This window comes from Amblyomma maculatum, chromosome 9 (genome assembly GCF_055883805.1).
Source record: "Amblyomma maculatum isolate TAMU_Amacu chromosome 9, ASM5588380v1, whole genome shotgun sequence".
Taxonomy (NCBI): domain Eukaryota; kingdom Metazoa; phylum Arthropoda; class Arachnida; order Ixodida; family Ixodidae; genus Amblyomma; species Amblyomma maculatum.
The window spans coordinates 27,630,229-27,642,201 of record NC_139352.1 but is presented as its reverse complement, the minus strand read 5'-3'; the positions used below and the strand labels follow the sequence as shown (position 1 = coordinate 27,642,201).

Here is an 11,973-nt window from a genome sequence, read left to right as displayed (position 1 = left end):
ATTATACACACAAACACGATCATACTTCCCTTGTCACCCAAACATTTGGCATTAAAAATACACAAGAGCAGTCTCACATTTCGGGACGCACAACGTAGCAGAGAATGTTGTGGAATGTCACAGCTGTTTGTAGCCACTGCAGGCTTGCCAGTTCCAACCCTGCTAGCGGATCTTCTAGAGGTGAGGTCGTAGTGAATTGCAGCCCCTTTTGCCAATACTAACAACTTGTTCCTGTACATCCGGGTTCGGAGTTGGATGTGTCGCATAAAGTTCAAAGCTTGTGTAGCCATTTAAAACAAGATGAATTAGGCACTCCAGTGAAATTCATGTGGTACATTTCCTTAGCATATATTACAGCATGTTGCTCAAAATTGAATCAGAATGAAATACACTCAATAATTGCAAAGGAAAACAACACTTCAAGCACTGACTGCACAATTTATCTTTTAGGCAATGCGTGCTAGCTGTATTTCGATGCACAAAAAAAAAAACTACTCAAAATATGTGTTTAGCAAACTGATGTAATTCAGACAGTATTTGGTGCATTTAGCATTTAGGAGAGGTCACAGCAATAAAGAAAACCAGTGTTAAATGCAGCACACAGCACCTTAGACTCTCACTATTAACACAAATTTCACAGAAAAAGAAACCAATTATCTTAAAAAATTGTCTTTTTAAATCAAAAACAACTGCTTCAGATAGCATAATATGTAATATGCACAGCATTCAAAATGCACTGCTATGTCAATTAAAAGCAGCTTACCCCGATTAAAACCATGCCATACAATTGCGAAGCCAGCTTCGCTTTAAACGTGCCCGCCCGCTGAGTGCAGAGGCTTCCTATGTCAGGCTGCCCCTAACGTCATGTACTCGGCTTCTGAACCATTCATAAGTACACCAGAAGTTATTAATATCTAATTACAGTTTTGAAAGCTGGAATTCAAGGCTACATAGGCCAACTCTACTGGCAAAAAAGGCAAAGTTGTAAGCGTGCAGGGTAAAAAACATCAGTTCGACAAACAATTACGGGTCCAGAACTTCAACTGGAAGCCACCTCAGGCACACACTACATCTTCCTGCACAGTATAACTTAAAGCTCGGCTTAACTTCTAACTGGCTTCCCCAGCTCATACTGCTAACATATAACCACAGCCTTTTGAAGTCACACCTATCATATTACAATATCTCACGGTGAAGGTAACAGCATGTCTCCAGTGATTTTAGGATATTACACTTTAGACATCCACAAGGCCACATTAATGCATGCAAACTAAATCAGAAACTTGTTTTCTTTTTGTGTGTTTGTGTTTGATGGAAGTAGTTATACGGGCATGGTTATCACTTCAGCAATGTGACCAGCACATGCTGCATCATACCAGAACACTACTGCCCCGTCTATTACTTAACTCAATGAATATCGCTCCCCCTAGTACCACAGGCAACCTCCAGAAAATTGTCTAAATGGAGCGCTGGAAAAATGTACATGATACATTAGAAGTGTAAAAGAGTTTTCTCGTGAGAATTTTAAGGGCAGACACGTCAGCCATGACATCAAAGCCACTTCAGTCAACACAAATGGTGATAAGTAGCCAAATATCTCTCATATTATGCAGCAGTGTTGACCTTTCACAGTGCGTCTATGAGTGATACATCACTGCGCTTGCAAACGCCCAGATAAACAGTGATCATCGGCAGAGAGAAATCTGGAACACTCATCCCATATATTGCCACTTGTTTTGTGAATGCAGTGTGACTAAGTAAAAGAAGGTATCAAAAGGACAAGAAACTAGAACCACAAAAACATGAGAGTAAGACTGAGAAGGAACCAGAAAATCCTTGGAACAATAAGAAGAAACTGCAGTCACGATACACTGTTAAATTTTTAACAAGTAAGCAACCCCACTTTAAGACAGTATCTTAGGCACCCCAGGTGGTGGAAGTAATCTGAACCCCCATCAAGAACAAATACTGCAACAATGACAGACTTTTTTTTTGTAGAAATGTCAGTGTTAAAAAGAAGTTTCATGTCTAACTTTCAGCACAAATGGCACAAACCATTCATGACATGTCATTCATGACATACTAGCAGCAGGATAAGGTGATGCAGGTATACATTTATCATGATGGCTGCATAGTACCAATACCTCTAAATGTGTAAGCTAGAATTCTATAATTTTGTTGCACTTTTGTTTTCTGAGTCCCCTTATCTTATTTGTAAGAAAGGGCAAAGAAGCAGCAATTTCGGTAAAGCGTGGGAGTAAGCCCAAGACCTTTCACTAACTTGAAGCAAAATAGTTAATACACATGCACAGTCCTTTTTTGCTTTTTCTGTGAGTGTCTAAAGACGAGAAGAAACAAAGAGGGTGAACAAGCGAGTGATAATTTGTGAATGAGCAACGCAAATTGGCGGACGAATCTGTGAGATATGCGGATGAGTAACGGAACTATATTTAGGCCCTAAACACACACTTTGATTTCTATTATTGCGAATTTCCAGTCATTGCAACACTATATTAACTATCTTGGTCATCTTGACACCAATCCCGATTTCCAACAGACGAAAGTAGCAGATGACTGTGCATGAATTCCTTCCCATTACAGTGAAGCACACGGGCGCATCTAATGCTGCAGTCACTTTCGCTCCAAAGGGTGCCACCACTTTGGCCATCCTGTGCAATATGTCTCGCCGTGCGTGGGCCAATGGGTATTTCAAAAGTTCTGCTGCTGCATGTTTCTTCTTGCTCCTCATCAGCGCATGTGACAACAAACTAGCGCTACTAAAAACAACCCTTGTTTGAAAAAACATCAGCCGTGACAAGGATTTCACTCTGACCGTAGACACTGAAATCAGAACCGAATGTCGAACTGCAAAGGCCATGTCATCTAGTGGTGTGTCACACCCATGAGTACTCTGCCCTCTTACCTTCATTGCTAAGTTGTTGCCAAGTATGTCTCCAGCACGAAGACGGCCCTCTGACTGGACCCCTCTCCGCACAACCTTTCGCTTCTATTCTGCCTTCCTTTACACGCGAGCACCTCGAAATGTCTCAAAAACAAAGCCAATAATTCTACTGGCTTTTAACAGCGATTTAACAAGTTCTCATTTGCGGGCCTCAGATGCCTACACCTATATTTGTAGATGTGGCCCAAACCCAATCAAATCCAGACACAAATGTGGATGCAAAGAAATACCCTGAAATTTGAAAAAATGAACCATGAAAATATATCCGACCAAACATTAAAGTGTTTTATATAAGATGATTTGTTTGCATAATAACTTCATGTGATGATAATCAGATAAACAACATGTAGAAGCGCAATAATTACAATTATGAACAAAACCTTGAAAGTGTTTTGAGTCATTATCGGGACATGTGAGGGCCCGATACAAATGGCCTAATTAGCCACTGCTGAAAGTCGTCAATTCATTCTTTGGAATTTAGCCGTGATCTTTACAAAAACCTGAAAATTAAAGAGTAATTAGTGCCTGGGTATATTGCTTGAGAGAACATTTTCACAGGTGTGTGTGTGTGTATCTGTGCAAGTCTGTTGAATATCAGCGACAAGCCACTAATCGGAAAAAGACAGAAAATGAATAGTGGGGCAGTACATACGCGACAAGTTTCCAAGGATGGCTGTGAGGAAAGGATACATTTTGAAAATGACCCCAGATCTGAGATCCGTTCGGTGTGCATTAGTTAGCGTGACATTAGATGCAAATCTGACGCGCAACTTTTGGACATGCCGGTACAAATTGTGGTCACGGACACAGGAACACAATGAATAACAAACAACGCACAACTAGTAATGTGTGTTGAATGCAGAGTACCTCTGCATTGGCATTGTGACTCACTGCACTCTTTCCCCGAAATCTGCTCAATGCTGTGACGTTAAGGAGAAAAATACCCTCTGTCCTGAAGTTAAAACGAAGTTTGAGGCTTCATTTTGAAGCAAATTATGGGATGCCACAGTAAGACACACAGATGTTGAATCAGAATGCATCTGTCTAAAGCGAAACACACCGTACAGCGCAAAGGATTCAACAGAATGTTAGCCGCGCTTGCCAGGAATGAGAAATCGCATGCAAACAGGCTCGAACATAGTTGCCTCTCAACAAGGCAACATTGATTACAAGACAACCGCACAATTACGTGCTCTGGTGACGCTCTCACTTGTGGAGGGGTACAAGAAAGGAAGTGCTAAAATGAGCACACAATGATTCACTGCAATACACAGTTTACTCTGTAAGTTCCCCACTTCCTCATGAATTAACAGAATTCCGCTGTCGCAAAGCCAGTATCGTAGTGCTTAAGATTTCATGCACTTGCTATCCTGCCAAGAAAAGGTAACTTTCAAGGGATGGTTTTACTCTGCCGAAAGAAGCAAAGGTAAAAGCAATCTTTGTCCTTTACTTATCCTCGTGAAAGTGGTCTTTCCACCATTCGGAAAAGCTCCATGAATACATTGGTCACACCGAGTTACTCGTAATGTATGTAGAAACGCAGGACTAGTTCAAGTGGTAAAGAAGCATACTACATAATACCTGAACATGGGCGCTGCAAATTGCGTGCTGTTTTGCTTGCAAGGGCCATTCTTTCCACTGTTACATCTCGCTAATCGAAAAAGATGCCAGGCCATGACGAAAGTGTGCCCGCGCTTTAAAGCAATATGCCCTCATACCCTGAGAAAAGAGCTTGTGTTCCCTTTAGACTCCACCAAGGTACTAGAAAAAATGTCTCGACAAAAAAAAAAAAAAAAAAGCAACAAACTGTGCTAGATATCGTTTAATGTATATTTTTTTAATGTTGATGGCTGTCTATGCCTTCTAGCACTGCAGGCAAAAAAATAAAAAAAAAAGACTAAGCCAACTTCGCGATGAAAGTTATTCTCATTGAAACCAACAAGTGAATGTTAAAGTGTTGTGTAAATGCATTTTCACTTCACTGCCGAATGCATTGCACCAGTGCTTGAGCACTTAAAAATACCACTTGTGTGTTTTACTATACCTCACAGCAGTCAATCTCAGCAGCATGAAACTGCTTGTCAATTTGAGCACAGATTAGAAATACACTTACACTAAGTTGCAATACACCCTCCTCTCAGCTGGTGCTCAAAGCAGGTGCCTCTTTTATGCAACCACAAGGGACAACTAAACTTAAACCTATGGTAAATAAGATTGGAACAGAAGTGACCTGATTGTAATCAGAGCACACCCCTAATAATCACCTCAGAATCAGAAATGAAGCGGTTGAATCCAAGCAGTAAAAGAATGTATGAAAACACTCATGTAGGAATGCCACTAGGCTGGTAGGTCGGGAAGCTATTCTGGTACACATCTGGCGCAACAACCTGTGACATTGCTGATGCTGTGCAAACTGCCCCTGGCTACGTTCTTGATTCTACTTGCGTTTCTGTACAATACAAGCGTTTGCATGCCAGCACGCACACATGCAGTTAGCCAATGCTCATGTGGCAAAGATTTAGGTTCAGTAACCACTGCAGGTACCTAGGATCACAGCCGAATAGTGTGCGGACGGTGTTCATCTATCCTTTTACATATAATGCTTTGAATATTGCACAGGAATTTATTAATCTCAATAAAGGTAGGAAGAGACAGGCAGTTTTGGCCATGTACAAAGCTGTACGCAGTCATTAAAGGTAATTTGGATGTGCAGCTCACGCAAAGGCAAATTTTGTTTTAATGCAAAGTGCAGTTAAGAGCGGGATAGTCTAGAGTGCTCTTCTGAAGAACGAAAAAGGCAAAATTATAGCACAATTTTTTAATAGACACACTTATGGGCAAAACAATTTCGATTAAGATAACTGATTTTAGGGGCATTACTGCTCCATGAAACCAAGCACTTGTGCTGAACTTTAAATTTTATTTGCTCCACAGAGCACTGCTTTAGTGCTCTAACCAGTCATGCACATGGCTGTGCAAGTTCGGAGATAAGCTGTTCCAAGGAGCATTCTCTCCAAGAATTGTAGCAGTGGCTGTCTGACCACCTCCATGGACTGAACCACGAGCAGGAAAGAAAAAAAAAAACATCCTTCGATTTGGAGAGAGAGCACAAGTTCGGAGCAGTAAAAGTCAGTACCACATGGCCGGGACATTCATTAATTTACCCCGACAAGTGTTAACCATTACAGTAACAAGCTTGGAGGCACTGCTGAGAAAAAATATATTTGTTCGCAAGTTTGGCCTACAACATTAGTTCCCTGTGTCTCACTATAAATGCATTAACAAAATGCAATCCCATACCATTGTATGAGGCCAATTCAGTAAGAATAGCAATAGAAGTTTCATAAAGCATGAAAGAAAAATAAATAGTTTTTGTACCCAGAACTTCTCCTGCACAAAAGAAAATAAACGCAGTAACCAAGTTCCTTGCACACAGCCACCTGCCACATATGTTGAGTGTTATGCTAGACACAAGCAGTATGACACTGTGTTTGTTAAAGCTGAGTCATCCCATAAGGATGTGAAAAAAACACAACATAGTTTTGGCAAGCAACTTTCCCAGATGACAGAATTGCAACCTGTAGGGCTCTTGCAACTATTGCTTGGCAAGTTCTGCGTGCCACGCACCTTCGGCTGGGTGGAAATCATGCTGCGACTGCAGTCCTCACACTTTCAGCACTGACCACTGTGCGACACACATCATCCTTTAACAGTCCTGCAACCCAACACACACATATTCATGTGACAAGTCCAAAGCTCGGGAAACGGCGAGTAATTTGTTTTTCAACTTTACACAATGTAGCGGGCCCACACTACCAAAACTCATACTTGTGCCCAACTGAGGCCACAAAGTTTCCGAGAATGTGCACGTAAACGTGTCAAATGGCGCTTCTTCTGCCACGAGTGCTCGCACAAGAGGCACGGAGATTCATGCATTATCGGGAAACATCAGGGCCTGAGGTGCGTGCAAGTGGGTGATCCATCGGGCCACACAACTTACGCCACTCAGGACATGTTCTGGTGGTGTCCATAATGTCCTCCTCCCATGGCGGCATGGTAGCCCCCAACACCGTGGTCCTCGGGTGCAGGCGGGTGGGTGCGTGCGTTAGCGGGCCGCAGGATCTCGTGCACGAGCGCCTGGTATGGCCCCGAATGTCGCGGTCCAGGTTCGGGTGTGTAGGTGAATGTGAGGCCAGTGGCATAGACGACGCCATCGGAGCGGACGAGCGAGACGGGCACCTGCGTTGGCTGGCGCACCCACTGCCAGCCCTCACGGAAGGCCGAGATGTCAGGCACTACACACAGGAGGCACTCAGCGCACCGATACATGGTCTCGGCCTCGACGTTGCCGAACCATACACGCAGGTTGGCTGCGAAGTTCTCACCGGTCAGCTCGAGCATTGCCACGTCGCCACCGCCATTCAGATGCAGGCTGTTGACCACTGGCACCGGTGTGACAGGCCCGCGCACAGGTCCCGCGCCCTCGTAGAAGGTGTACTCGGCCTTGTCCGTGCTGATGATGGTCCACGATGCGCCGTCATTGATCATCTCTTTGTTGGGCTCCTTGGGACAAGGCGTCGCCTGGAACTGGATGATCTTCTCCTGCGACAGACAGAGGTACATGCGCTCCGTGTCCTTCATGTAGAAGGCGCACTTGTGCAGCTGTGACACCGGGTCGTCGGCGTCCAGGAAGGCGTTCTGCTTGTCCACTTTGCGTATGACGAGCCTTGGCAGCGCCATGCCGGTCACCGAGCAGACCAGCTTGACCGTCGAACCGTAGTGGATGTAGCCGTCGCGAACCGTGAACTCCTCGGCCTCGGACTCGTTGTCGTCCAGCAGATGGATGGTGAAGGCCCCCCACTGACTCGAGCTGGCGTGAAAGTTGCCGCCGTCGACGTGCAGGTAGCGTGTGCTCACAGTCTGCGAGCGCAGCCGGTTGAAGAGCGCCACCCGGGTGCCCGAGGCGATGCACAGGTCGGCGTTCTTCAGCGACTGCTTCTTCTTGCTCGGCTTGGAGATGACCTTGATGCGCTTGCTCTGGAAGACGCCCACGTCCTCGCCGTTGCCGTGGAACAGTTTGACGGAGAGCATGAAGTGCTTGCGCTTGTCCGAGTCGCTGATGAAGAGCGTCTTGGCGGCGCAGTAGCTCTTGCCGCCAAAGTCCAGCTGCTGCATGTCTTGGTCCGAGTTGCCGATGCCGATGAAGGCGCACAGCTGGGCGCCCTGCTCCGACTCGCCGGCACGCAGGAGCTGCTCGCGCTTGCGCTGCCAGCCGTCGCCCAGCAGGTAGACGCACGGAGGCGGGCAGAAGAACCGCTTCTCGTTTCCGTACGACTTCTGGGCGACCTTGGCGTGCAGGATGACGAGCACCATGTCGCCGCGCTCGCGCAGGTAGCGGTCCATCGCGTCGCGCGACAGTCGGCACTCGCCGGCCGCCGCCACTGGACTCGCCACGGGGCTCGGGGGCAGCTGTGCGCGCGGAGCTTGCAGACCCAGGTGCGGAGAGCCCTGCGGTGCCGGCGGGGGCCCGGGCCCCTTGGCCACCGAACCCAGCAGCGCGCTGGGCTCTGGTACGCCGCCGCCGCCCTTGAAGTAGGCGCCGCGCGGAGGGGGGCTTGTCATGTCCACGGGCTGCCCGCCCAGCTCCATGAGCAGATCGCCGCCGCCGCGGCCGTAGTCGCCGTAGCCGGCCATGCCCGCGTACGAGCCGTCGTCGTGCGGTGACGAATAGTTGCTCTGCGGCGCCGGGTGGTAGCCCGCGTACTGTTCCTCGCTGAGATACACGTCACTCATGGCAGCGTCGCCCACGAGCACAACACAACACAACACAACACGCGGCCAGACGCCGCTACCGCGCGCAGTCGCTGATCGGGGCACGTCGCATCGCCGCGGCCTACCTGACGTGCGGGGGGCTGCCGATCGGGGCGGCGGGGCGCTGGCGGCACAACATCGGCGACGCGACTGGCCGCTCCGGCGTCTCTGTCGTTGGGCTGCACGCGCTGCACTGGCGACGCACGGCCACTACGGCGCGGATCGGGCCGCCACGAGTCACCGTGGGAATCCGCAGATTCTCAGCAAACATCGTGGGAAACAATGGCTGGCCGCGCTGTTCCCGTCAGGTTGCTGCACCCCCTGACTCCGCCGATTTCTCTCCCTCTTTTTCACTTCCGCTTGCCATCCCGTCGCTACCGCAGCGCGCCGGCGGCTCTTTTTTACCTTTTACACTGCTGATTCTGCGCACCTTGTTGGACTTGGATGGGCGTAGACTTTAGTAAGAAACGCATAATCTCTGTCTCATTTCAGGTTTTGATCGCCGCATTCTCTGTACGGCTGGTATAATCGCTCGCAAGACATTGAGCACAAGCAGACGACGCGCGCGCGCTTCTCTTTAGGGGGTGGCAGCGCTAACCGGAACGGCACTCTCTCCTTCTCGCGTGGCGAGGAGGGCGCGTTGGGGAGGAGGTCCTTCGTGGGAGACTCGCCAGCCGGCGGCTTGGCGGCCGAAGCAGATCGGCAGCTCGGGACTGGCGGCCCTTTTTCGTTCCCAGGACCCCGGCGGCGGCGCGGAAAGGGCTGCCGTCGTTGCGGCCGGCCGCGCGCGCATACGCGGGCGCAGTAGTACTCACGGCAGCCCTCCCCCTCCGCCTCGCGCGCGCTGGCGTGCGCCGACCGTCGTCCACCGGAGGTGGTGGGAAAAAGAGGTGTTCATTCCCAGAGGATTCCCTCCTCGTTTGCTTCGGCTTTTATTTTTGCTTGCTTAGAACCACGCAGTTCTTTTTCCCGCGGCGGACCCCGGGACGGACTCGTGCACGCATCCTTCGTGGCCAGCGGAGGACGTCTCTGGCTCAAATTGGGAAGAAGGCGCGAGTGCGGAGGGGAGGGCCGTGTTTTACACGTCTCCCACTACTCGGCACTCTGCGCCCGCCTTTTGTTGCCCGCCTCGCGCTTTGAGAGCTCTAGGAGCCGGTAGTCGGGAGGTGGTCGTACGGTAATGAGCGGTAATTGCCGCCGCAGAGACAATACGCGCGACGAGGGAGGGGGAAACAAAAGTGACCCAGAGCGGAGACTGTGAGAAGCCTCCGGCCATCGCCGACTCATGGGAACCGAGAGACAGAAACGAGAGAAAAGCTCGCTGCGCCTGGAGGGATCGCGTGCGACCTTGCTCCGTTCCCCGCCTTGGTCGCGGAAACAACACCGACTGTTCGCTGGTCCGCGTCTGAACTAAGCAGCCTTCGCAGAGCCGACCACGCGGTATTTATTCTGCCCTTCCAAGCTCGGCGTTCGCAGTGTCCTAGGTGGCGCGAAAATGCTTTGGCTCTGTGCACGTTCCTTCGAAGTATATTTCACTACGGTCGAAGAATTCCCCCCCCCCCCTTTTTTTTTTCTTGTTCATCGCAGTAGTTAAGTTGGACGGGGAATAAACTAAGTGACCGCTTGCTACGGCGCGTTTTCTACGGTCGCCGTTCTCCAAAGTCGACGCAGAGCGCCATTCCTACGGAGCTCTTTTTTTCTCTTCCTTTTCTCACGTGAGCAACAGACAGCCAGTTTGTCAGAAGACTGCGGAAACGCCTCCTTACAAGACGAGCAGTCAAAGCCGCTCGCAGGCGCGGTAGCACTGCTGATTTGCGGGGCTGGTCTTCGCTACGCGCACAATATGGTGACCACGTCCGATATGCACCTGTTAGCATTGTCAGCGCCGAAGAAAAACGCCAAGGAGAGATAGATTTCAACGGCTGTAGGAAAAATACAGACAGTTCCTCAATAGTCTTTGCGCCATCGAAGTAAAAATCTAGTCTTCTAATATGCAACCAAAATTGTTTCCTTTTCCTGTTTCAGTTTTGGGCAGTCCTTTTGCGTTTCATTTGACGCTGATATATGTACTAAACTACCATTATGACTGCTTACAAATATTCTCAACTTCGCGACACTGGCCCGTTTAGTTTTCTACGCTTGCAATACAGTATTGTCCATATTTTGCACGACATTAGCGCACAATCAACTCATTTATTTTAATTTTTATACATACTGCAGCCCCTTTATGAGGCTATGTATTATGAACCAATGTATGTATGTATATATGAACCAATCCACTATCAGGTACTGAGTGCATAAGCATCGACCTTCCCATTGACGCAAACGAACACCCCTGAAAAAAAAAAAAAAAATAGTAAGGAAGAATGACGTACACCTTGCGTGCCCGAACGCGGCATATCTAATACTACTTCTGGTTTATGATGACATGAAGAAAGTCGGCGACATGCACGCAGCAAAAACAAGGAAATGACAGAGCTTAGCTCGAAGATATGAAGCATCCCGTTGTACAGGGTGATCCAACCTTTTGAAAGCACGTGGTCGCGCTCTGTGGAGCTCCGTTGCGAAGGCCCTATCACAGGAACATTTGCAGATGAGAAACATCGCTTGCGGGTCATTCAGAATCCGTGCGTACATCCCTTTGCGTCGATGCCCGCCTATGTCGAAGGCAGCTCCGAAAAGCGCCACCACATACCCACCATAAGAGTAGATCATCCATGCAGCCTCTAAACTGATGTCACAGCGATCAGTACGGCGCCTTTTCATTTTCGGTTCGACACCAGCGCCTCTAATGAAGTAGTGGCGAGTCACTTATCCGCACCGCCATCATCAAACAAACACTATCCTGTGCACAGATACAATACCTTCCGCCTTGACGGGCGGACGAACAGACGGATGGTTGTTGAAGATGAGGTTGAACCTTTGTGTGGCTGAAGCCACCCATCCGTCGCTAACAATATCTTGCCTGAACTGGGGGGCGGAGAAGTCTTTTTCTTTTTTTTTTTTTTCGCATTTAACGAATCATATATACTTCAGAAACAAGGATGAAATTTCACTCTTGCCTTTATTTTCGCCACCAGTGAGCTAGATAACCTGTGTTTGGTTATTTGTACAGGTTCGAAGTCTCTTTTCCCTCCGCTGTCCTCAAACCTTAATTATAATGTTAAAAAAAAAAATATCTGGAAGCTTAAGCTTTGCCT

The 11,973-nt window shown here is 48.4% G+C and overlaps 1 protein-coding gene across 1 annotated transcript; it reads right to left on the bottom strand.

Moving 5' to 3' along the window:
• Window positions 1-5,468: 5,468 nt before the first annotated feature.
• Window positions 5,469-9,124, bottom strand: Su(H) (recombining binding protein suppressor of hairless). The gene has a single exon (XM_084578447.1). The coding sequence runs from the start codon at window positions 8,753-8,755 to the stop codon at window positions 6,968-6,970; it is 1,788 nt and encodes a 595-aa protein (XP_084434573.1). The 5' UTR covers window positions 8,756-9,124; the 3' UTR covers window positions 5,469-6,967.
• Window positions 9,125-11,973: the final 2,849 nt, after the last annotated feature.